General features: G+C 41.3%; 2 protein-coding genes and 1 non-coding gene across 3 annotated transcripts in view; 1 reads left to right on the top strand and 2 right to left on the bottom strand.

Annotated features, from left to right (window-relative positions):
- Positions 1-2,893: 2,893 nt before the first annotated feature.
- On the top strand, positions 2,894-16,956 carry Pdha1 (pyruvate dehydrogenase E1 subunit alpha 1). The gene is made up of 11 exons (XM_070040774.1): positions 2,894-3,052; positions 5,810-5,869; positions 6,649-6,822; positions 7,716-7,842; positions 8,464-8,555; positions 9,200-9,292; positions 11,374-11,529; positions 11,777-11,848; positions 12,646-12,713; positions 14,105-14,213; positions 14,684-16,956. Exons 1-11 carry the CDS (start codon positions 2,996-2,998, stop codon positions 14,846-14,848), a joined length of 1,173 nt encoding a protein of 390 aa, XP_069896875.1. The 5' UTR covers positions 2,894-2,995; the 3' UTR covers positions 14,849-16,956.
- Positions 9,704-9,830, bottom strand: LOC138840563 (small nucleolar RNA SNORA61). The gene has a single exon (XR_011376128.1). It is a non-coding gene; the product is annotated as a small nucleolar RNA SNORA61 (small nucleolar RNA).
- Map3k15 (mitogen-activated protein kinase kinase kinase 15) overlaps positions 15,795-22,653 on the bottom strand; it is a 110,124-nt gene continuing 103,265 nt past the window's right edge. Inside the window, exons 25-29 of the mRNA XM_070040775.1 lie at positions 21,506-21,719; positions 18,140-18,252; positions 16,714-16,814; positions 16,522-16,598; positions 15,795-15,876 (exon numbers count right to left, since the gene is read on the bottom strand). Coding sequence (XP_069896876.1) covers positions 15,795-15,876; positions 16,522-16,598; positions 16,714-16,814; positions 18,140-18,252; positions 21,506-21,719 — 587 coding nt within the window. The remainder of the gene's footprint in view (positions 15,877-16,521; positions 16,599-16,713; positions 16,815-18,139; positions 18,253-21,505; positions 21,720-22,653) is intronic.

The following is a 22,653-nucleotide window of genomic DNA, read 5'->3' as shown; positions in this document are numbered from 1 at the left end:
TTCATACATATGTGTGTATATATATATATATATATATGTATATATAGAGAGAGGTGAATGTATACGTACATAAACATATACAGAAAGAGAGATAAATATTTTGCTGTATCTATGTCTATGTGTGTAACTGATCAAGCATTTATTCTGGTATTTCCAATTCATATTCAGTACAACTAGGCTTTGACTTGTTTGACTTTTTGTTCGTATATCTTTTATGCTGAAGATCCTGGTTCCTAAGAAAGTTAGAATAATTGTGTAGCCAGGCATCATTGGTTCATGCCTTTAATTCTTGGCTACTCAGAAGGTTGAGATCTGAGGATCATGATTCCAAGCCATCGCTGACAGGCATGTCTGTGAGTCTTTTACTTGCAATTCACCAGCAAAAAGTTAGAAGTGGAGCTGTAGCTTAAGAGGTAGAGCACTAGCCTTGAGTGAAAAAAGATAAGGGACCATACCCATGCCCAGAGTTCCAGCCCCAGGACTGGCACTAAATAAATAAATAAATACATAAATAAATAAAGGCATATTTCAGATAACAGTAACACTGACAGGATTGGAAATAATGGTACAAGAACACTGAAAACAATTTAACTGGGTTTTTTTTGGCAGCTCATTTTGTCCTGAGGATCTATCCCACTGAGGAGGCACGCGTGCATTCCTGTGGTGTTAAGTAATTTGAGGTCATGCTCTGTGGGTTATGCCAATAACTTGAGTTATAATTTAATTGGTTTGTTGTATTTCATTTCCATTTTTTTGTTGTATTTTGTGTGATAGTTACACAAAAACATTTAAAATGTCTCACAGTCAAAAAGGCCCTCAGCCAGAATCCCTCATCAAAGACATTCACAAATATCCACCAGCTACTATAACAAATACATGGGATCCTTCTATTTCAATTCATCCCTGCAAGGGGGGGGGCGGGGTCGGGAAGATTTCCTACTAAGTAAACAAAAGGTGTGTTGAAGACCAAGATTTACCTCAAAGTTAAGCTGTGTGTGTGTGTGTGTGTGTGTGTGTGTGTGTGTGTGTGTGTGTGTGTGTGTGTGTGTGTGTGTGTGTGGCGGTAATGAGCTTGAACTCAAGGTCTGGGAAATATCCTTTAGCTTTTTCACTCAAGGCTGGTGTTCTACCACTTGGGCCACAGCTCCTCTTCTGGCTTTTTGCTGGTTAACTGGAGTTAAGAATTGGGTATGTCTGCCTTGTTGGCTTCAAAACATGACCCTCAGATCTCCAGGGTAGCTAAGATTTCAGGCATGACATACCTGTGCCCAGCTTGATTGGATTTTTAAAAATCTTTATGACGATCAAAAGGTGAGTTACATGATTCTCTAATCTAACTCCTCCAGCTTCATCAAAACCTGGTGAGTGTTCAGGCTAGGGGGGAGGGGATGATGATGAGTTAAAAGGCAGTAAAAGGCAAAGTCCCTTGTCTCCAATTTCACAGATGTAACAACCTTCCCTCACTTTCAAGGTTGCTGGCAACTCTGGCTTTGCATGTTTCTTCAAAATATGAATGGAAAGTATATCATAGTTATAAAAATGGATTCCTTTGTTTATCTGTTGGAAAACTACTATTGTAACCTTTGTAACTCCTAAGTTTCTTGTTGGGAGATCTCATGAGATCATATAAATGTCTTGATCTTTAGTCTTTGTTGGTAAATTCTTGCGTGCAACAATGACTGTGGTCTTTGCCAAATGATAATTTTTCCATAGTCCCATCATTATTTCTGCATCTATTCATTCGAAGGAAATTAATTTCCTGTAAGGAAAAGTTCTTTACTCCCAATTTATTAATTAAATTATGTATTTATGACTGTTCTTATTTTCTCACATATATTTATCACTCTGTGCATTTATTTTCCCTTCAAAGTCCTGCATCTTTTTGGGGGGGGGTCCGGTCGTGGGGGCCTGTACTCTGGGCCTGGGCGCTGTCCTCCAGCGTTTTTTCTTTTTGCTGATGTGGCGCTGAGGAATGGAACCCAGGGCCTCAGGCATGCAAGGCAAGCGCTCTACCACTGAGCCACCTTCCCAGCCCAAGTCCTGGGTCTTAAGCCTCTGGGTAACAGGGTCACTCACACAGGAGGTGTAAGATTCTGCTTTTTTCCAAGTAAAATTTGCATAGAGCAGCTCATTTCCAATCTGTTCTCTACAATAGTAGCCTTACCCTAAGAAGCAAAAGGTAAAAAAAACTGGGTTCAGGCGGCTCACATTTGTAACCCTAGCTAATCAGGGCACTGATTCCTGAAAGATCTGGTTTAAAGCCAGCCCAGCAAAGAAAGTCCCAAGATTCCATCTCCAATTTACTGGTAAAAAGTGTGGATCAAAATGCTGCGAAAGCAAGCTCCAGTTTAGCACCCAAAGCAACAACAAACCATTAGCACCTACACAAAGCACTAATAAAGCCCTAAGGCTAAGCTGTAGTTGTTATATAATCAGCATTCTCTGTGTTTAGTTGGGGGGGGGCGGGAATCAGTCTTGGGATTCTCAAGTACTTAAGGTCAATGGTTCCCAACTGTCTTTTAAAGCCGGGAAGAACAATTTTTAGAAACTAGATGGCGTATATTTTGGCCTGACCCTGTGGCTAATTTTCATCGTTTTGTGTACTGAACCAAGACTACAAATGTAGGACCAGGGAAAGTGTAGGAAAGCTTGCAGGACTCCCCCTAGAGCTGGTGGTGAGAAATGCAAGGCCTTCCCCTCCCTACTTCCTTAAGCTCGCGTCCTTAAGTTCCCGCCTCCTCACGTGGTGTCAGCTCCGCCCTCTCTGGCGCTAATACCTAACGAAAAGCAGTAGACCCCGTCAGGTGGGCGGGAAAAGCTCGAGGAGACGTCCTGATAGGTCCGTAGATTGGCGCTGGAGCATGAGGTCACTGCGCTTCCTTCATGCGTTGAAGGCGTGGCGTCTGTTCAGGGCGCCTGAAGGAGACTTGGTAACTCCCAAGCCCTTCTCTTCTAGAGGTTTCGACTCGCTCCTACCAGCCGTTCTCGGCGCTCCATGAGGAAAATGCTCGCCGCCGTTTCCCGCGTGTTGCTGGGCGTTGCCCAGAAGCCGGTGAGACTTCCTGAGCGAGCAGACGGGATGGGGCCCGGACCGGGGCTTGGGAGGGGACAGTGGGGCCTCCCCGTGGGATCTGGGGTGCGGCAGGGGACAGCCGCGGACTCTCATTTCCGCTTCGTCGCCGCGCATTCCGCCCGGGGAGGGACGGCGTGAAGCGGTCGCGTGCGCCGCGGGGGAAGACGGGTGTCGGCCGGGTCCGCGCGGGGGGTGAGGGGGGAAGAAGGGGGGCAGAGGGAGGGTGTCCGGCCGCACCCCTCCCCCACCCCCGCTCCCAGTTCTGCACGTGGCGCGCGAGGGGGCTCGGCTCGCCAGCTGGCGCCAGGGACAGATGCGGCGTGTGCTTCCACCTGTCTCCCCTGACCTCCGCTCGTCCTAGGACCATTACTCTTGACCTAGAGGCTGTGTAGTACATTCTAGTAAAAGGGCTGGGAATCCAGAAGCCGAGTTAGACATAGCTTCGTCATTGACTCGCCCTTAAGCAAGTACGAGAAATTAAGAGTGTGTAGTGTGTGTGCGCCTGTGTGTGTGTGCGCGTGCGTGCACGCCGCCCCTAGGGGGAAGGGGAGCTTTTTTGCTCAAGACCAGAGCTCTACCAATTTGAGCCACAGTTGCATTCTTGTGTTTGACTTGAGGTACAAGTGTCACGGACTTTACTGCCCGAGCTGCCTTCCCACCGTGGTTCACATCTCAGCTTCCCAAGTAGTTAGGATGTCCCTTGGCCCAGGCTCCTTATCTCTGAAGTAGAGATTAAGAGGCTCTATCTAACTGTTGGGGTTAGCATGATGATTCAAAGAGAGGTATGTGTTATAAACCTTTACACATAAGTAATGCCTGGCACCCCATAGGTGTCATATATTTGGAGAGTATTTCTGGGTTTTTAAAAATTTTTTTTTGGTCGGTCGTGAGGCCTGAACTCTGGGCCTTGGCGCTGTCCCTCAGCTCAAGGCTAGCGCTGTACCACTTGAGCCACAGTGCTACTTCCGGCTCTTTTCTTTTTGCTTATGTGGTGCTGAGGAATCGAACCCAGGGCCTCATGCATACGAGGTAAACACTCTACCACTGAGCCACCTTCCCAGCCTTCTGGTTTTCATAATGTCAAATTTAGCTACACATTTGTTGCACACTTGTGCTTGGCTTGGAGTTGGGTTCACATGGGGTGAGGCACGCCAAAAACAAACTTCCTCCCTCCCTCAACAGCTGAGCTTTTCTTGGCAGTCAGCTGTACAGCAATCACTTAGAACCCAGGCTAAACTGCCTTCATTCTTAAGCACACACTGATCTTAGGGTTGGGGTTAGAGAATAGGACTGGTTCCAGTTTTGTTTTGTTTTTTTTGGTGCAGTCATAGGACCTGATCTGGGCCTGGGCGCTTTCCCTCAGCTCTTCAGCTCAAGGCTAGCACTCTACCACTTGAGCCACAGCGCCACTTCAGGCTTTTTCTGCTTATGTGGTGCTGAACACAAGGACTCATCCATGCAAGGCAAACACTGTACTACTGAGCCACCTTCCCAGCCCTATTCCAGCTTTTAAATGTGCCCTAATACCTAGGCATGGAGCACTTGGACCTCTAGTCACATTCAGATGGTGTTGGTTTTCTCTACTGCTAAGCCTTGACTTGTAATTTTGGTTCTAGCAATTCCCCCAGGATTTGATGTAACTCTGCTTGATAGGGGCAAAGCATTTCCAAAGGTAGGAAATGTACAGCTTTACGGATTCCATAGACTTGGGAACAAACTAGCACTCATCAGATAATATATTAGCTTTTGACTTGTAACTAAAGCTTATTTGGTGTTAACTCTTTCTGTATGCATTCATGGTATAGCCAACATTTATTTTTGTAATATGTGCCAGACACTAGGCTAGGTACCCAGAATATCACTTCTTAGTTGAACATGAGTAATACTGATATATTTTCAACATTGTATAATAGTTCCTTGGTTGTAGGCAGAAATTTGTTAGCCAAAGGTAGAATTTGCTTATGACATTGAGATTCAGCTAGGAATAGAAGCTAGAGTCTTTCTTATTGAAACTTACGCACCTCAACAGTGAAAAGGAACAAGCACCTCAAAAATGCTACTGAACATCAAGGAACAGACACTGTTACAGAGGACACATCTCCTTCCTCTGCCTCCAGAAGGAGCCAACACAAGATTTAGGCTGCTCAAATTACAAAATAACAGACTCAAATCCATTGTTTTTAAGTCAGTGTTAAATATCTTTGCTTCCATCTTAAATGTTTCTTGCTAATGTATTTACCTCATACTACGAGTAGTAAGAAACGTGTCCTCCTAGATCTATGTCATAGAATAGTAAAATTTGCCCCAAATAGAGATTGACTAACAGTTTTGTTTGAAGCATAATTTTGAAAGTGAACCTTAGATTGCTCAAATAAATGGTATCAGGTTATAACCAAGAACAACATAACTAAACAATGCTCACAGATTATCCATTCCTCTGGCCATTTATTTTATTCTATTCTCACCATAATGTCTTTGAAAACGGAGTGGCCAAGTGGATGGGTTTGATTTTTGTCGCCTTTCTTATTCCCTCAGATAGGGATATGGTTTGTATTTCATTGGCCAAAGCATGGATTAATTTTACATCATGATGAGGCATAGTGAACAGAAGAAGCTTGCCAGCATCTGGGGGCTTACTTTCCCTGACTTCATCCTGCTGGTTGATTATAGTAGTGACTTTCTAAAACAATGGACATTAAATATTAAACATTTGTTTGCGTATTTTTGTTTTCCTAGGCAACCAGAGTGCTAGTGGCATCGCGTAATTTTGCAAATGATGCTACATTTGAAATTAAGGTAAGCGATATTTAATCTTGGGTTAATCATTTTTCCACAGGTACACTCTGATAATATTGTACCTTTAGAACATTTTGATATTGGTATTTTTTAAGTCATTTTCTTCTAATGTTCCACAGCCAAAGGCTCTGAGAACTTTAGCAAAAATATGTTAATCTTAGCAGCTTGCTGGTAGTTCAGAAAAGGAGTGGAAATGTTGTTAAGAAAGGAATGGAACTTATTCCAACATTCAGGACATGATTCAGCTAAACGTTTGAATAAGAAGGTTCTTCTGGTTTTTAATTTATTTTTAATTTATTTATTATTTTTTGGTTGGTTGTGGGGCTTGAACTATAGGCCTGGGTGCTGTTCTTGAGCGCTTCAGCTCAAGGCTAGTGCTCTACCACTTGAGCCACAGGGCCACTTCCAGCCTTTTCTGCTTATGTGGTGCTGAGGAATTGAACCCAGAGCTTCATGCATGCAAGGCAAGCACTCTACTGCTGAGCCACCTTCCAAGTCCAGTTCTTCTGTTTTTTAGTTTTGTTTTTTTTTTTAAATTTTTCGATCTATAATTCCTCAATTAACTTCTAAAGGTTTTAAGTGAAAATCACCTCAGAAAATTTCCTTCAAAACCATATCCCTTTGCATAATGAGATATATAGACTTAAGGAGTTAGAAACATTTTGTAGCATTGCTGATATACTCCTTGTTTGTTTTGCAAGCTATTTGTGAAATTTGGATCTTAGATTGAGTCAGCAGTTTGTGATGTAGTAACTGCAGCATGACCACCTTCATTTCAGAAATGTGACCTTCACCGACTGGATGAAGGCCCTCCCGTTACAACTGTGCTCACCAGAGAGGATGGGCTCAAATACTATAGGATGATGCAGACTGTGCGCAGAATGGAGTTAAAAGCTGATCAGCTGTATAAACAGAAAATTATTCGTGGTTTCTGTCACTTGTGTGATGGTCAGGTGAGGATAAATTTGTAATAAAACTATGTATATTTAGGTATTTGCATATGGTTTCAGATTTTAGCCTGCCTTTAATGCTAACAGGATTTGAAAACAAGAATGCCAACACCCACTGTGAAGCTTAAGCTAAAGTATTCATTCACTGGGAGCATTGCTGATTTCTTGCATTTACTCTTAAGTTTCACTAGTTTAAAACTTACTGCTGTCTCAATCCTATCTAAACTATATACATTCTTAGGAGGTAGGGTTATTAGTTTGCTTTGATGCTTTGCGGGTTTAGGTCATTGGCTGATCACAAATTGCAATGCCTACCAGGCCCAGCTAGGTAGAGTAAATGAGTTAAGAAGGTCAGGTATACAAAACATGGAGAATGGTGACAGAGACCATTGGTGAACTGGGCCAGGCATGCCCCACCCGGAGACACCCAGACTTGATTGCAGCTAGTTGGTACCATGTGGGAATAGGTCTAAGTTTTCCTGTTCGTTTTTTCTAGAAGTTAGACGTTTCAAGATTTTCATATGACTTTACCTCCAGTTTGTTTTTTGTTTTTTGCTTTTTTTTCCTGGTACTGGTGTTGGAACTTGGTGCACAGGTCCTTTATCACTTGAGACACTCCCCAGTCCTTTCCCTCAATATTTTAATGTTGACATGATGTGGATTTTCTTGTTTGTATCATACAGGTTAAAGGAAATAACACATCTGTGGGTTCTTAGTTCATTCATGGCTTCTGGTTTGAGTCTCCACTCTGTTTTTGGTGAAGAATGGCTACTTTCTGTGGTTATTCATGCTAAGTTCTGTTGGCCAGTGTTGTGTAGCACTGGCTCTAACAGAAACTTTATTTTTAATCCAGAAACATGTACCGTGTTGCCTCATAGTTTCTTCTTCCTTTATAGGAAGCTTGCTGTGTGGGGCTCGAGGCCGGTATAAACCCCACAGACCATCTCATCACAGCCTACCGGGCTCATGGCTTCACCTTCACTCGGGGTCTTTCTGTTCGTGAAATTCTCGCAGAGCTAACAGGTTAGCTATAGGTTTACAGAAAGGGGGAGTGAGTGGATTGAATTTGCAGATAACTCCCATTAAGATCCTAACCCTTATGAGAGTAAAAAAAAACACAAAAACTTCTGAGTTAAAAAAAAACCCTCTGTTTGATGCTCTGGTACCTGTTGTATTATTGAATATATTAACCATGGATGTAGTCATCTCCTTATGGTAAAAATTCTTAAAAAGTTAGGTGCTAACTCGACAGATGCGGTTTGTTATTCCTCAAGTATGTCAGCCAGAAATCTGGTAATGGTCATATAAAGCAAATTGACAGTACTTTTATATGTAATGTAGATTCTAAGAAAATCTTTTTAGTAGTCCCTTCTATGTGTTCCTTTACTCTGTTGAGTGTAGCAGTGTAGAAGTCAGCTGTGAATAGCTGACCAAAAAGAAAAAAAAAACACATTTAGGATGATGCAACTAAATGATTGGAGAGCAAGGTCACGGAAAGGACTTGGAGATAGAGATAAGAAAACATTTCCTTGGAAGGACAGATGCCGACACAGTTGAACTAGTCTCAGAGTAAAGACGGGGCGTGGTTTGGTTTACTTCTTGTTGGCTTTTGATGTGTCTGTGTGTGTGTACTGCCATTTCTAGGACGAAGAGGAGGTTGTGCTAAAGGGAAAGGAGGATCTATGCACATGTATGCCAAGAACTTCTACGGGGGCAATGGCATCGTTGGAGCTCAGGTAGTGAAGGATGAACACCTTTCCGTAGATTTGGTCGTGACCCATGTCTTCGTAAATTTGCATACTCCAGAGAACTTTATTGTCTCATCCCTTGCTATTTGAGCAGTTAACAAGTAGATTGGATATATGGTTGTTACTGTTTTGTAAGTAAACAAGATCTGCTAAATCTCTATTCTTTCACCTTTTAATTCACATTTCAGTACATTAATTACTGCTTTCACCTGCTCCTAGGCAGTGCTAACTCTGGAGCCAAATTAGAAGATGGGGACAGTCAGGATTATCAGGTCTAGTAATGATTGAAAGCTTGCTCTCACCAGTTGGTGAATGATAAATGGAGCATTGGTGAAAAATTATGTCTAATTTAGTAAGGGTCTGTTATCCATATTTTACAACTAAGTTTCTTCCTCTGACTCTTTAAGTTTCATTGTTTGAATCTTTGAGTACAGAAATGTCTTTGCAAATGGTCATTACTCATGTTACTTTCCTGATTTGTTGAAAATAGCCCGTTGAGTGTAGAAACAGGATTAGGGTAGGAGGAATTAGTAGCAGCAGTGAAATTTCCATCTCCAGTTCTGTCCAAGAGTTAAAATTAACAGCGTAACTCAGATTTTTGTGGTTTGTTTCTTGGTTGTCCTTAATGTTAGGTACCCCTGGGAGCTGGGATTGCTCTGGCCTGTAAGTATAATGGAAAAGATGAAGTCTGTTTGACACTATATGGTGATGGTGCTGCTAATCAGGTAAGTGTGTCTCTTAACTTTCCAGTAGCAATTGTTAGATTTCCTAAGTTTGAATAGCTGCAGTTGATTTGGTAAGGAAATGCTTAGTTGCACTCATCATGGCTCACTCTTGTAACCCTAGCTACGGGAGTGGGACTAGGAATGGAAAGTGAGTTAGAGATTGGGGGATTTTGGTTTCATGCCAGTTAGGGCACAGAGTTCTAGAAATCCCATCTCAACCAATAAAAGCTAAATGTGATGTGTGTACTTGTGCAAAAGGCTTAAGTAGGAGAATCGAGGTCTAGGCTGGCTCCCGCCAAAATACGAGACCTATTTAACAAAAATAACTAGAGCAAAAACAGATTGGGAGAATGGCAGGACTGAATTCAAGACCTTAGAGCTAAAGAAAAAGATTTTTGCTTTTTTTTTTAATCCTGTTTGAAACAAGCTCATGTGCTATGCCAGACTGCAGTGCAGTATGAGCGAGCTTCACTGTCACTTTCCCTCCTTTACGACCACCAAGACCAGCATTCAGATCCGATGGGAAAGAGAAGAGGGTGATTTTTGCTTTTTAGTTGAAAGATCATTTCATAAAGCAAGTGAACTTTGGTTTTATAAGCATGTTAGCATATTACATGTGACACATTTTACCAGTCTTACAAGCAAACATTCCTGAAGAGGTACCTTTGCTCTACATTTGCTCTGTAAGTACTCTTGTGATAGATGACTTTTTCCCCCTAATTTAAATTTCTAACCCATTGCAAACCAAAATAGAACCATACAGACCCATTACCTTAGATGCTCAGGCAATTTCAAATTCATATAATCGTTGTCTGAGCCCTAATTGTTCATTTCTTGTTCTCTTTTGGTCTGAATAATTAGCATTCCACAGAAGGCACTTGGTGAGGTCCTGTATTTGGTGTTGATTCTTAGATGCTGGTTTACCCTGATTATCCACTGGATCTGATAGATTTTAAAGGCACCTATTAAGTGAAGGAAGCCAGACCTAAAGAAACATAGGGCCCATGGTTTCTCTTATTTGCAGTAAATAGCATACATCTAGGAAATCTTAGCAGATGAGCAGAATAGCTCAATAGCTATGTATGGATGATTCTAAGTGAAATGAACTCAAAAACATGGACATGAGGTTTTTCTTTGTTGTTGTTGTTGTTTTTTAAATGTACTATGTGATTTTTGGTTTCTTTTGTATGTTCTTCCCCCTATGGTATATCTCCTGTTGTCACCGTATTTGATTTTGGTACCCTGGTATTTTATATACATTTATCTGAATTAGAGAAAGGGAACAACAGAATGGTGAGACAAAGGAGAAGTGGGGAACCAGTGCAGCAGTGATATACACAAGACAATATGTTGGAAATCTGTGTAACGCAGTGGAGGGGGAATTGGCAGGGAGGAAAATGAGGGAAGGGGTAACAAGTTTGACCAGAAATGTATTTATTACCTTAATTATGTAACTGTAACCCCTCTGTACATCAGCTTGACAATTAAAAAAGTATAAATAAATAAATAAATAAACAAATGGCTTGTAGAAAAAAAAGGCATAACTAGCCAGACACCAGTGGCTCACACCTTACATCCTAGTCACTCAGGAGGCTGAGATCTGAGGAATGCAGTTCTAAGCCAACCCAGGCTGGAAAGTCTATGAGAGTCTTATCTACAATTAAGCACCAAAAAAACTGGAAGTGGAGCTATAGTTCAATTGGTCGAGTACTAGCCTTGAGCAAAAAGCTCAGGGACAGCACTCAAGCCCTGAGTTCAAGCCTCAGGATGGCACAAAAATAAGGCCTAACAGTAAAATAGTCACTTGTTTTTAAATGTTGAGCCTCTTTTTAATAAACTCAGTAGTACTAGTAGTACTAGTCCTACAAAAAACAGGTAATAAGATTTGATTGGTAAGTTTCCTTAGTTGCAAGAATATGATGCCTGCTTCTTCTCACAAGCACTCCCAGAACACATACACGCACAGTTCATTCACATCAGAAATTTTGAGAAAATGAGTCCTTGGCCTTATGAAAGCCTTTCTATAACCATGGATAATGATGAAATCTGGAACCACTTGAACGTTTTATAAATACTTCTAGGGTCAGATATTTGAAGCTTACAATATGGCAGCATTATGGAAATTACCGTGCATTTTCATCTGTGAGAATAACCGCTATGGAATGGGAACATCTGTTGAGAGAGCAGCAGCCAGTACTGATTACTACAAGAGAGGAGACTTTATCCCTGGGCTGAGGGTAAGGACATTTGTTGGATAGCCAAGGCTACTCCCTGTCAGCTAGGTGCCCTTATGCATGTTGTTGAGCAGCTTGGCAAAATTGAGTTTGGTTTGCTTACATATGAGCAGATTATATAAACTAAAATGTGAGGGCTAGGACTGTGACTCAGTGGTAGAATGCTTCCCTAGCATGTGCAGGATCCCAAGAAGGAAAATGGATTTGGACAGTTCAACTTACTTTTTGCCCCTTCCACCTTTATTCGCAGGTAGATGGAATGGATATCTTGTGTGTCCGAGAGGCCACGAAGTTTGCAGCTGCCTATTGTAGATCTGGGAAGGTAAGCCACTCCAAAGACATTGTCTTCCTGTGACAGCAGGTTTGAGCTTAACAGAAGGCTTCCCACATAGCCATTGTAGCAATCCAGAGGTAGCTGTTAAGTGATGTGTATAAAGAAAGAGTCCAGGCAAGCAACTGGGGTCCCTCTATGAATAGCATGAGCACGGTAAGACACCTCCTATAAATCTTTTCTCTAGTGCTCCCTTGCCTCTGTGTCCTTGACCATCTGTTTTTACCTTTTGTTTAATTGTGTCCCTTCTCATTATTTATCCTACAACCCTTGACTTATCAGATTGGGCTTTCCCCACAGTGCCCAGCCAAGAACTGTGCTTATATACTAAGGCATTTGATAATTTTACACAAATTATAACAGCAAGACTGACATGTGTAATCTTAGTTTCTGCTTTGGTCTTGAGGATCTTTATTTTTTAGTGTACAAATGGCAGTGAGGAAGAAGGGAACAGTGAGGCTGACCTAAAGAGTTTACTTTGATCACTAGGATAAGTTTAATAGTATATACGCACACCCCAGTGGCTTACTTTTCTGTTGTTTTTAAAATGAGAAGGATGGCTAGGAAGGTGGCTTAGTGGTAGAGCGCTTGCCTAGCTTGCATGAAGCCCTGGGTTTCATTCCCCAATACCACATAAACCCCTCTGTACAATAATGAAAAAAATTAAAAATCAGTTAACCAATTATTGCCAACTCATTTACATATCTGATAAGACATCCATTTGAGGCTGGGAATCATTGGCGCTCTATTCTTTCTGTCTTATCTAACAATTTACGGGTTCATTTTAGGGACCTATCCTGATGGAGCTGCAGACTTACCGTTACCATGGACACAGCATGAGTGACCCTGGAGTCAGGTAGAGTCACGGGTAATCTGTGATTCAAAAGTGGGTAGGCGGGCTGGGAAGGTGGCTCAGTGGTAGAGTGCTTGCCTCGTATACATGAGGCCCTGGGATCGATTCCTTAGCACCACATAAGTAGAAAAAAATGGAAGTGGTGTTGTGACTCAAGTGGTAGAGCGCTAGCCTTGAGCTGAAGAGCTGAGGGACAGCACTCAGGCCCAGAGTTTAGGCCCCACAACCAACAAAAAAATTAAAATAAATTGGGTAAGCTTTGATTAGTGTTACTTACATGAAAAGGAAGAGCATTTCAGTGTTTACTTTTGAAGTCACTTAAAAGTTCATTTGACTAGTGAAATTAGTCTCACTAGCATCAAGTAACTTAAATTTGACTTAGTCTTAAAGCTTTCTTCTAATAAATTGCTTCTGATATAGAAAGCATTCTGAAAAAATCTTCACAATACATAGTTTGTTGATATGAACAGTAATTCTATACATGGCCTGTAACTAAACTACAGAGAGAAACTAACTGAAAACAAATCTGATGATAGATGAGCGTATTTGGTGGCATTTAGTTTATGATAGACATTAGCCTAAATTCATGCATTGCAACACTCCCTGCAGAGGCCTGGGGTTTGGGGAAATTCTGGATAACACATGGGTTGTTCAGTAAATTGAGATAGATCAATCAAAAGAGCTAGGTGATACAGGAAGATCAGAGTTTCCCTTTTTCACATGGCTCTAGCACATAATTCTGCAAATGATGGTTTGATAGAATTGAAAGAAGTCAACTTGGTCAAAATAAACAAGGCTTTGTAAAATGAATTAAGGTACACATGTAAACAACACAGTATGTAGAAAAGGGCATTTTGGGTTATTTGGTCTTAGAAACGGTAGTTCTTCCTTTTTGGTGTTGTTTCAAGTGCAGTAGGAAAAGAATTACAGAATCGAGAGTCAGAAAAATCTAGCCCCTAAGTTTTTGGTAGCCATACTTCTTTGCGGTCTTAGAAAAAAGGCAATGCATGTGTATTTTTCTGCTGATGTTCTAATGCCTCGAAGTCTGTAATGCTCACCACTGTTCTCCCACTTGTGTAAAAATAGAGGAGTGCCAAGTGGTCGGACAGGTAACACTTCTTTCATACCCTACTCCCCATTTGAAACACCAAACCAAAACTTGAGCCTTCTTGTCAGAATGCTGGAGAAGTCCTGTGTGTTACAGTTGCCATAAAAGATGCAAGAAGTTCTTAAATGCCACTAGGCTGCCTTGGTTAGGTGTCCCCTTGCTATTCCCATAGTAGTATCAGTATTAATGTGCCTTTCCCTTACAGAAACACTCTTGTATTTCACTAAGCTGTTTGCCCCACAGGAATTCTTCTCACCTATCTCTAACCACCTCTCCTTCCCCACAGTTACCGTACACGAGAAGAAATTCAGGAAGTAAGAAGTAAGAGTGACCCTATTATGCTTCTCAAGGATAGAATGGTGAATAGCAATCTGGCCAGTGTTGAAGAATTGAAGGTATAGTTGCTCTAGTGGTTTAAGTCTGGCTTTAAAAAATTGGTTCTCCTTTCTCACAATCAAGTTTTTCCCTCACAAACTGTCACCATCCCTGCATGGCCACAGTCCTGGGTGTTTGTCCAAGCTCTGAAAGTGTTGAGATGGAGCATTAATTCTGAAATCTGTTCTTTATTAGGACTTGGTGGGCAGTGACCTGAGTCAGTAGGAAAGCATGTGCTCTGAAAAAGACATTAATTGGATTGGCAAAAAAGTCTTTACCCTTCTCCCCAGTTTTCTTAAAAGTATTTTCCTAAAATAATGTGCTTTGGATTTTTAACTCATAAATTATCCCTAGAGTATCTTACAATCTTTAAAACCAGCAATAGTTGATACTTCTACTTCAAGTGACCCTGGCAGCAGGTCTGAGTAGAACTAGTTGGTACTGACACTGCTGTTGATTCAAAACTCTTACAATGTAATCTGATATTCAGGAAATTGATGTTGAAGTGAGGAAAGAAATTGAGGATGCTGCCCAGTTTGCCACAGCTGATCCTGAGCCACCATTGGAAGAGCTCGGCTATCACATCTACAGCAGCGATCCACCATTTGAAGTGCGTGGTGCCAACCAGTGGATCAAGTTTAAGTCAGTCAGTTAATGGTAGACTGTAATCATGGGCTGTTTGTTGGCGACTGTAAGGATCTCAGTGTTATCAACTTTAAGGAAGACTAATAAGGAATATATCCAGCAAATGAACATCTAGGAGATTTTCATTATGGTTGACTAAGTAGCATATAAATTAATGGGAAAGTGATGCATGCTGGTTGTACATTGTTGCATTAGAGAAAGTTACTAAGTACTTAGATATTTTGTGTGAATGTCATGAAGACTGTTGGATTTGTATAGGTCTAAAATAGTTCTACCAAGTTACCCCCTGCTCCCTTTTCTGGGATCATTCCTGTACCCACAGAGGCATGCTGAGATTAAATCATGGCTCATCTACATAGGATAGCAGCTACTTGAGTCATTTCTCCAAAGTAAGACACAATATTTATTTTTATAACAAAGTAAGAGGTGAAAATATTTACCATTTAAAAATAAGACTACAGCCATTTCAAATGCAAAATAACTTAGTTCTGTCTCCATTTGTACAGTCAACAGTCAACATAAATAAGACGTTATTTTCATAAATTGCAGTTCCATCACATTTAAATGAAAGGCACATTTGTATCAATTTTACCTTCCAATTCTAAGCACTATATTAGAGAATAACTTATATCCTAAAACAGTGACAGCTAGCCTATTATTTAGCCACACTTTGGTTTATCTTTCCAGCAAGTACTTTGTGTGCTGATAATGAAAGAAAATTAATAAGCGTTTTACTCTGGGATATCAAAACTAAGGCTCACTGTTCACATTACATACAGTTCTATAAATCTTTAAAACATTTATAAATAACAGGTTTAAAACTTTTCAGTAAAGACAGTCTTTGAACAATGGTAGGTCTTCGTTTTTCCAAACTTAGGCACATGAACAGAAGCTTTAACCACAAATGTGTGGTATTTGCCTGCTCTGTCCTCAGGCTTAGCTGTCAGTGACTAAACCTAATCTGCAGTGGTTGAGGACTCCTGAGCCTGTCTTCTGTGCTGGGAGACCGCGTGCCAAATCCTGCAGAGGACACCACCACTGCAGAACAAACAAGAGTTAGCATGGGAAAACTGAGTTTCAAATCAACCACTCCAAAACAATTCTGTAGAAGTCATGTGGCAAAAGGCATAGTATACATTCTAGATTTGCCATCTACTCCTCAATGCAGTCTTATTGGCATAATGGTACACACCTGTAATCCCACCTATGTGGGAGACTGTAGGTAGGAGGGTTACTGTCAGAGGCTGGAGGTATGGCTCAGGCAGTAGAGAACTGGCCTAGCAAGTGTAAGGCCTTGAATTCAAACAATAGCTCCAAAAATGTGTATTTTCTTCATATGTATAGGTGATACATGTGCCCCAATGGTATGGCATGCTATACAGGAATCTTAGTGGCTCTGTGTAGAAGTGGCAATATAAAATGCCTTGCACAGAAGAACAGGCTGTGCTGTAGGAAGGGTCTTAGCCTAGTGCCCTGGAACCTCAGGCCTCACCTTGGCCTTTTCCTAACATGAACCTATCAGAATTTCAGATTTTGGAAGGAGGATGGGTAAGGTGTTATAAAACATAGGAAACTGAATTCACTTCAGGGAGCCAGGAGCAGGTGGCAGCACTTAATTTGTATTATCATTTTAAAGGATATTCACAAGAAAAAAAAATACGCAAACTGTTTTGAAGATCTTACCGTAGTCTAAGGTATCTTAAGTCTTCCTTAGTGATATCATTAAGAATATGAGAAAGTGTATAATCCTCTTGAATAATCTGAAACCGAAATTGGATATGATATGTAAGAGAGAAAGCTTGTAAACAGTATCATAGGAATAGTTGGGGGTTATAATTTTACCCTCTCAATTGTATTTGGGGGTAATAATTTTACCCTTTCAATTGTATTTGCATCCACTCCTTGTAGCTGCAACCAGTCTATAAGCTCTTTATCTGTTCCCCGCCCCTGCAGGGGTTCTGGATTTTCTGTATTACCTGTATTGATGAAAAATTTGTTTTGTTTTAACCTGTAACCATGAAATGCTTCAAAGTAAGGTTGTGATGTGCAAATAAGCTGACTCAAACTTGTATCATTCAACTGCTTTAATAAAGTGTTATACAGTTCATAATCATCAGATTTATTTTCTGGAGAAAAGAATCCTCCTTATCCATAATGCCTTTTAGTGAGTAAATTTGACAGGTTACTGGTCTCACCTTAAATGCATAGTCAGCTCTAAAATACCTTTTCTTAGGGAGTATATCCCTAACTACACCAGAAATCAAATGAGGAAATAGGTTACAATAATACAGCTTATCCATTCCACATTCCAAGAGGGAGCCTACAGGGTTTTTTTTTTTAAGGTGCATACAGTAAAAAAGGGTAGTTTGCTAAGGCATAATTTAGCCAGTAAACAGTGCCTTTAAAGTATATATATATTCACAAATATGTATTGAAAATTTTGTTTGGAATCAGAATCTTAAAATATAGTTCTGCCTCTGCCTCCCAAGAACTGGGGTTATAGGTGTACATCACTGCACCCAACTCTCTTAGGTATTTTGTTGACACACACAGTCATGAACTACTACTACAATCAAGACACAAACATTTCCATTATCCTGAAAGGTTCTCATGGTGTCCTTTCATAATTTATCCCCCTTCCTTTCCATTCAGATTCGCTTTCTGTCATAATTTTGTCCATGGGAATGGAATAAGAGTATGCAGCTTTTTGTTGATTTGGGTTTCTTTGTTTTTGCAGTAGTGGAGATGAGTGTTGGTGGCTTATGCCTATAATCCTAGCTATTCAGGAGGTTGAGATATGAGGATCTGGGTTTGAAGCTAGGTTAGGCCAAAAGTTTGTGAGACATCTCCAAGTTAAACAGCAAAAAGCTGCAAGTTGCTCAAGTTATAGAGCTCTAGTCTTGAGTGAAAAAGCCAAGTGTTAACAGAGGCTCTGAGTTCAAGCCCCTGTACCAGCACACACAAACAAAAATGAGGACATGGATATTCATGAGAAATCATTGCTAAACAAAATAATCCTAGCATAACAGCATAAATGAACAAAATAGTAAATTTTACAATACTATTTATATATATATGGTACTTTATCTACTTCAACCCCCCCCCTTCCCTAAGAATACCTGTTGGTTCTTTCACTTAGTGAAGTGCATTTCCAATTTATCCATAGTGTTAAATGTATTAGTAATTCCTTTTTAAGACTAATATCTTACAGTACTGGTCTAATAGATCATAACCCAGCTGCTTTGAGACTGACTAGAATATTCAATTCTTAGATTGTCCAAACAAATGCAAAATGACTCACCATCAGATTTGAATTGTGACTTAAGGCGATACAATTCTTGAGTTTTCTGTTCTAGATTTAGCTGTAGAAGTTTCTGGTACTCTCTCTCTTTTTGAAGCAGGTGTTCCAAAAGTCTTTAAAGAAAAAAATAAGGCAGTTAATCAGAGAGAACCCAACACTATCCAGTTATTGGACATTAGCGATTGATTTTTTAAAGTCATAATCCTAACAGTCAGCCCATAGAAGCAGATGTTATTTCAGCCTGTATAGACAAACCTCCCTTACATTTTTTTCCTCTTAACAAAGACCAGTGCTCATCTTTTTGCAATAGACTGAATGTATGTGTCCCCTGAAATTACATGTAATAGAAAGTTCAGGCTTCTGGGAAGTGACGCAAGTAATTAGTCCCCTTCAAGAAGTGACCTCAGTGACCTTAGCCAGACACTGGTGGCTCATTCCTGTAATCTTAGCTACTCAGAAGGCTGAGATCTGAGTGAGAATCGCAATTGGAAGCCAACCTGGGCAGGAAAGTGTGAGACTATCTCTGATTAACCACTAGAAAACCAGAAGTGGCACTGTGGCTCAAAGTGGTAGAGCTCTAGCTTTAAGTGTAAAAGTTCAGAAACAGTGCCCAGTCCCTGAGTTCAAGCCCCACGTCCACCACCCACTCCCGCAAAAAGAAAAAAAAAAAAAAAAAAAAAGTGACCTCAGGAATCTCCCTTCTCGAGGGAGCTAAACCAAGGAGACTGCTTCAGAGCTAGGAGCTGGGGGCAGAGGAGCAAAGCAGCTGAGCACTTACTGCAGAGCCAGGCCTGTGCTCTTTGCCGTCTGCGGGTTGTGTCATTTCAGACTCATCACCCTTTTCAGAGAAAATGCCATGTCTTCCAAGCCTAGCTTTAAAGCTGACGTGACAGGACCGGAATAATGAATTCACCTAGAGTGACCCAGGCCGACCTGGAGTGAACCATCAGGACAGTCTCCTGACTTCCAGTTTACTCCTGGTGATACTGGGAAAGAAAAGTAGGTCTTGGCACAGCTGAGCTGAAATTGTGCCCCTCCCCCCATGCCAGCGCAGGTAGCACAGCTATGGGGCAGGGTTGGCAAGATCAGCTTTTTTTTTTCTTTTTTCATGTACCTAATATTTTTTTTTAAAAACCAATTTGTTCTAACTCCATGCACTTTTAATCCATTTATATTATCTGTGCTGGTGAACTAGGAAATAATAGCACTCAACTTTAAATTATTGAAGTTAATTATTGACCTTGCCCTGAAAAATCACTACAATAATATGTAAACAGCTGAGAACATGGGTTCTCCTGGAGTTATTGTGTGGCCAAAATGGCTGCCCTGGACTTTGCATCTAAAGAGACTGCCTATTCTGTGCAAATGGTTCTGGTCTGTCCCTCACTACAGACCAGTTATTCCCTCACACCATTTTGTTCAATAAGAGCCATCCTTCAGCTCTGGCCCTAACCATACAGCCAAGGCCCCCCAACAAGGACACGCAGGCTCCATGTTTATTAGCCGTTTGCATTAATATGCTGACTGATGTTTAACCAACTACTGAGGCTAGAAAATAAATGAACAGTGGAGAGGAATGACCTTTGAATCCATACATAACATGGCATGAATTGGGTAATTACAAACATTACTGGGAAGAAGTTTTGAAACAATGCCAAGTTTTACCACCCACTTTCATAGCTGTCGTCTTTTAAAACTTTGGAATTTTTGCTGCCACTACCTCTTAATTACAATTCTACATCCTTAAAAAAGAAATGATTAGATCTGCCTATGATTAAACTTAAGAGATCCCAGGGGGTATATGTAGCCTTTCATCCAGATGTTCAGCCAAAGGTTCATCCAGAATCTCTGCTAAATAAAAATCAGCAGGACCAGTGATATTAAAGCAACACTATTATTTGGAATAAGCACCAACTAGTTTGCTATAATTGTGGACTACATATTTTTTTAAGCTCATTGGTGATGTGATTCTCCAGTCCAAATACTTAAATGATTTCCTACTACACACCAAGAAGTGAATGAAACAGGCCAGTGCACTTGCAACATTATGTTGATGCCAGGGTCCCCTGCTTAGGAAAGCAATCCATTAACACCCAGCTAAGGGATCATGGCAAACAGGAAGCCATGCTGAACAGGCAAACTTCCTTAAAGTTAGGATTCTGGGCTCTACTGCCATACGCTAAGTGCTATTTGACCCTCAGACCACTACTTCTGCAGGGGCCCCATCTTCATGAAGGTAGAACTGCGAAGTGTGTGCTGGTACTGGGGCTTGAACTCAGGACCTCACATTTTCCCTTAGCTCTTTTGCTTATGGATAATGCTCTACCACTTGGCTCACAACTCCACTTCTGCTTTTACCTTTAGAGTGGCAGATTTCTGTCTGGCCTGTGGCAAGGCACTCAAACCTCTGACTCTTCATATTAAAAGAAAGAATTCCTGGTGGCTCCAGCCTGTAATCCTAACTACTCAGGAGGCTAAGATCTGAGGATTACTGAAGCCAGCCTGGGCAGGAAAGCCCCATGAAACTCATCTCTAATTGGCTTTCAAAAGTTTGGAAGTGAAGCTGTGGCTCAAGTGCTAGAGCACTTGCTTTGAGCAAAAAAGTTCAGAGACAATGCCCAGGTCCTGAGTTCAAGCCCCAGGACCAGCACCAAAAAAAGAAAAAAGTTCATTATAATTTTAAACCTACACATAATATCTTTTGGATGTTGAGATAAATTGATCTGCCAAACTAACCATACTCATTCTTTCTTTCATGCATTTGTTCAGCAAGTATGTGGGCATAGCACAGGATTGATGTTAGGAAAAGTTAATGAGCATGGAGATTACCATTTAGCAGGAGCAAAGAGTAATATATCCAAGTGGCTCTAATAGTAATAATGGGTTGAAAGGTATAAGAAAGTAACAAGTGTTGTAAAAGTTCAAAGATGAAAGAGATTTTGAGTGGTCTAAAATGATCAGAAAAGTTAGGTAGATTATTGAATAAATGATTAAATACATGGTGAAAAAAGTTAATCACTTTGTATGGGGTGAAAGAATGAATTATTAAACTCAAGTTCATTTTTCTATTTTTTTAAGAATCATTTCCCTTTTCTCAGTTCGTATTTTGTAATGTATAAATTGTTTTGAAAGTAAAAAAAAAAAAAAAGATGAAGAAGGAAGAAAGAAGAAAGAAAGCATTTCATTAGTCCCCCAGTTGAAGCTGCCAATGCATCAATGTACACTTCAATTCATTTGTGGTGAGGATCCTTTTTTTGGTTGATTTGGTTTTTTCCCCCTGAGGCCTAAGTGAGGCTCTTAACCAGCTGTCTTCTGGTTCAGATCATCCCCCTACTCCTCTCAGTGAAGGGCACAGATGGTCCTCACCTGTGACTCTCCTGCCTGAGACTGTTCAGCTGGAGGCGCAGGTGCTGGAGGTGGGATTGGGTCACCTGGACCATCATTGAACAAGGTCTGCTTCCTCTGGATGCCACTTGCTCGGCTCCGCTGGGCATGTGCTCTGGCGGATAGTCTCCTTCCACTTCCTCCGGGTCCTTCTCTATTTCAGTCTCAGAGGCAGACTCAAAGTGGGTTTGGAGCTCTGTGAAATCACAGACCACAGATAGCAAAATAACATTTCAACAGAGGCCCAGGCCTAGTGTAGCCAGGCTGGCAGACTAGGCAGCACAGAGGCTGGCCTGACTGCTGCCACACTTCATTCAGGGGATTACTGACTTTATAAAAGGACGGCATGATTTCACCTGGTTCTGTGGCTTAGAAAGATGATTTCCCCTCCCCCCCCTCCCCCCCGTGTGTGTCTCAGAGTGTCTGTGTCTCTCTCTCTCCAGTGTAAAGGGAGGAAGAGACAATGTCCACAGATGGTTCTAAAGTTTCCCTTCACAGGGAAGAGGACGACCCTCTCACTGCAAGAGAAGTTACTCTAACATCTCAAAAAGAAAATAGAAAAACCCAAGATTAAGGCTGGAGGTAGAGTTCAGAGGGACTGTTTGTTAAGCAAGCACCAGACCCTGGGTTGGATCTGATCCATAGCCCTTTTTTTCTCGTTCGTTCGTGTGTGTGTGTGTGTGTGTGTGTGTGTGTGTGTGTGTGTGTGTGTGTGTGTGTGTGTGTGTGTGTGTGTGTGTGTGTGTGTGTGTGTGTGTGTGTGTGTGTGTGTGTGTGTCCATAGCCCTTTTTTTCTTTTGTGTGTGTGTGTGTGTGTGTGTGTGTGTGTCTGTCATGGGGCTTGAACTCTGGGCCTGGGCACTGTCCCTCAGCTCTTCAGCCCAAGGCTAGCACTCTACCACCCAAGCCACAGCACCATTTCCGGTTTTCTGGTGATTTATTGGAGATAAAGAGTCTCATGGACTTTGCTGCCCAGGCTGGCTTTGAACCGTGATCCTCAGATCTCAGCCTCCTGAGTAGCTAGGATTATAGGTGTGAGCCACCAGCACCCAGCTTCTTTAGTTATTTTTTCGAAGGGCCTCACATGTTTGGTGAGCGTAGCCTCAAACCACAATCTTCCCAATCTCTGA

This window comes from Dipodomys merriami, unplaced genomic scaffold (assembly GCF_024711535.1).
Source record: "Dipodomys merriami isolate MVZ:Mamm:240054 unplaced genomic scaffold, mDipMer1.0.p SCAF_3, whole genome shotgun sequence".
Taxonomy (NCBI): domain Eukaryota; kingdom Metazoa; phylum Chordata; class Mammalia; order Rodentia; family Heteromyidae; genus Dipodomys; species Dipodomys merriami.
This window is presented reverse-complemented; position numbering and strand designations above follow the sequence as displayed.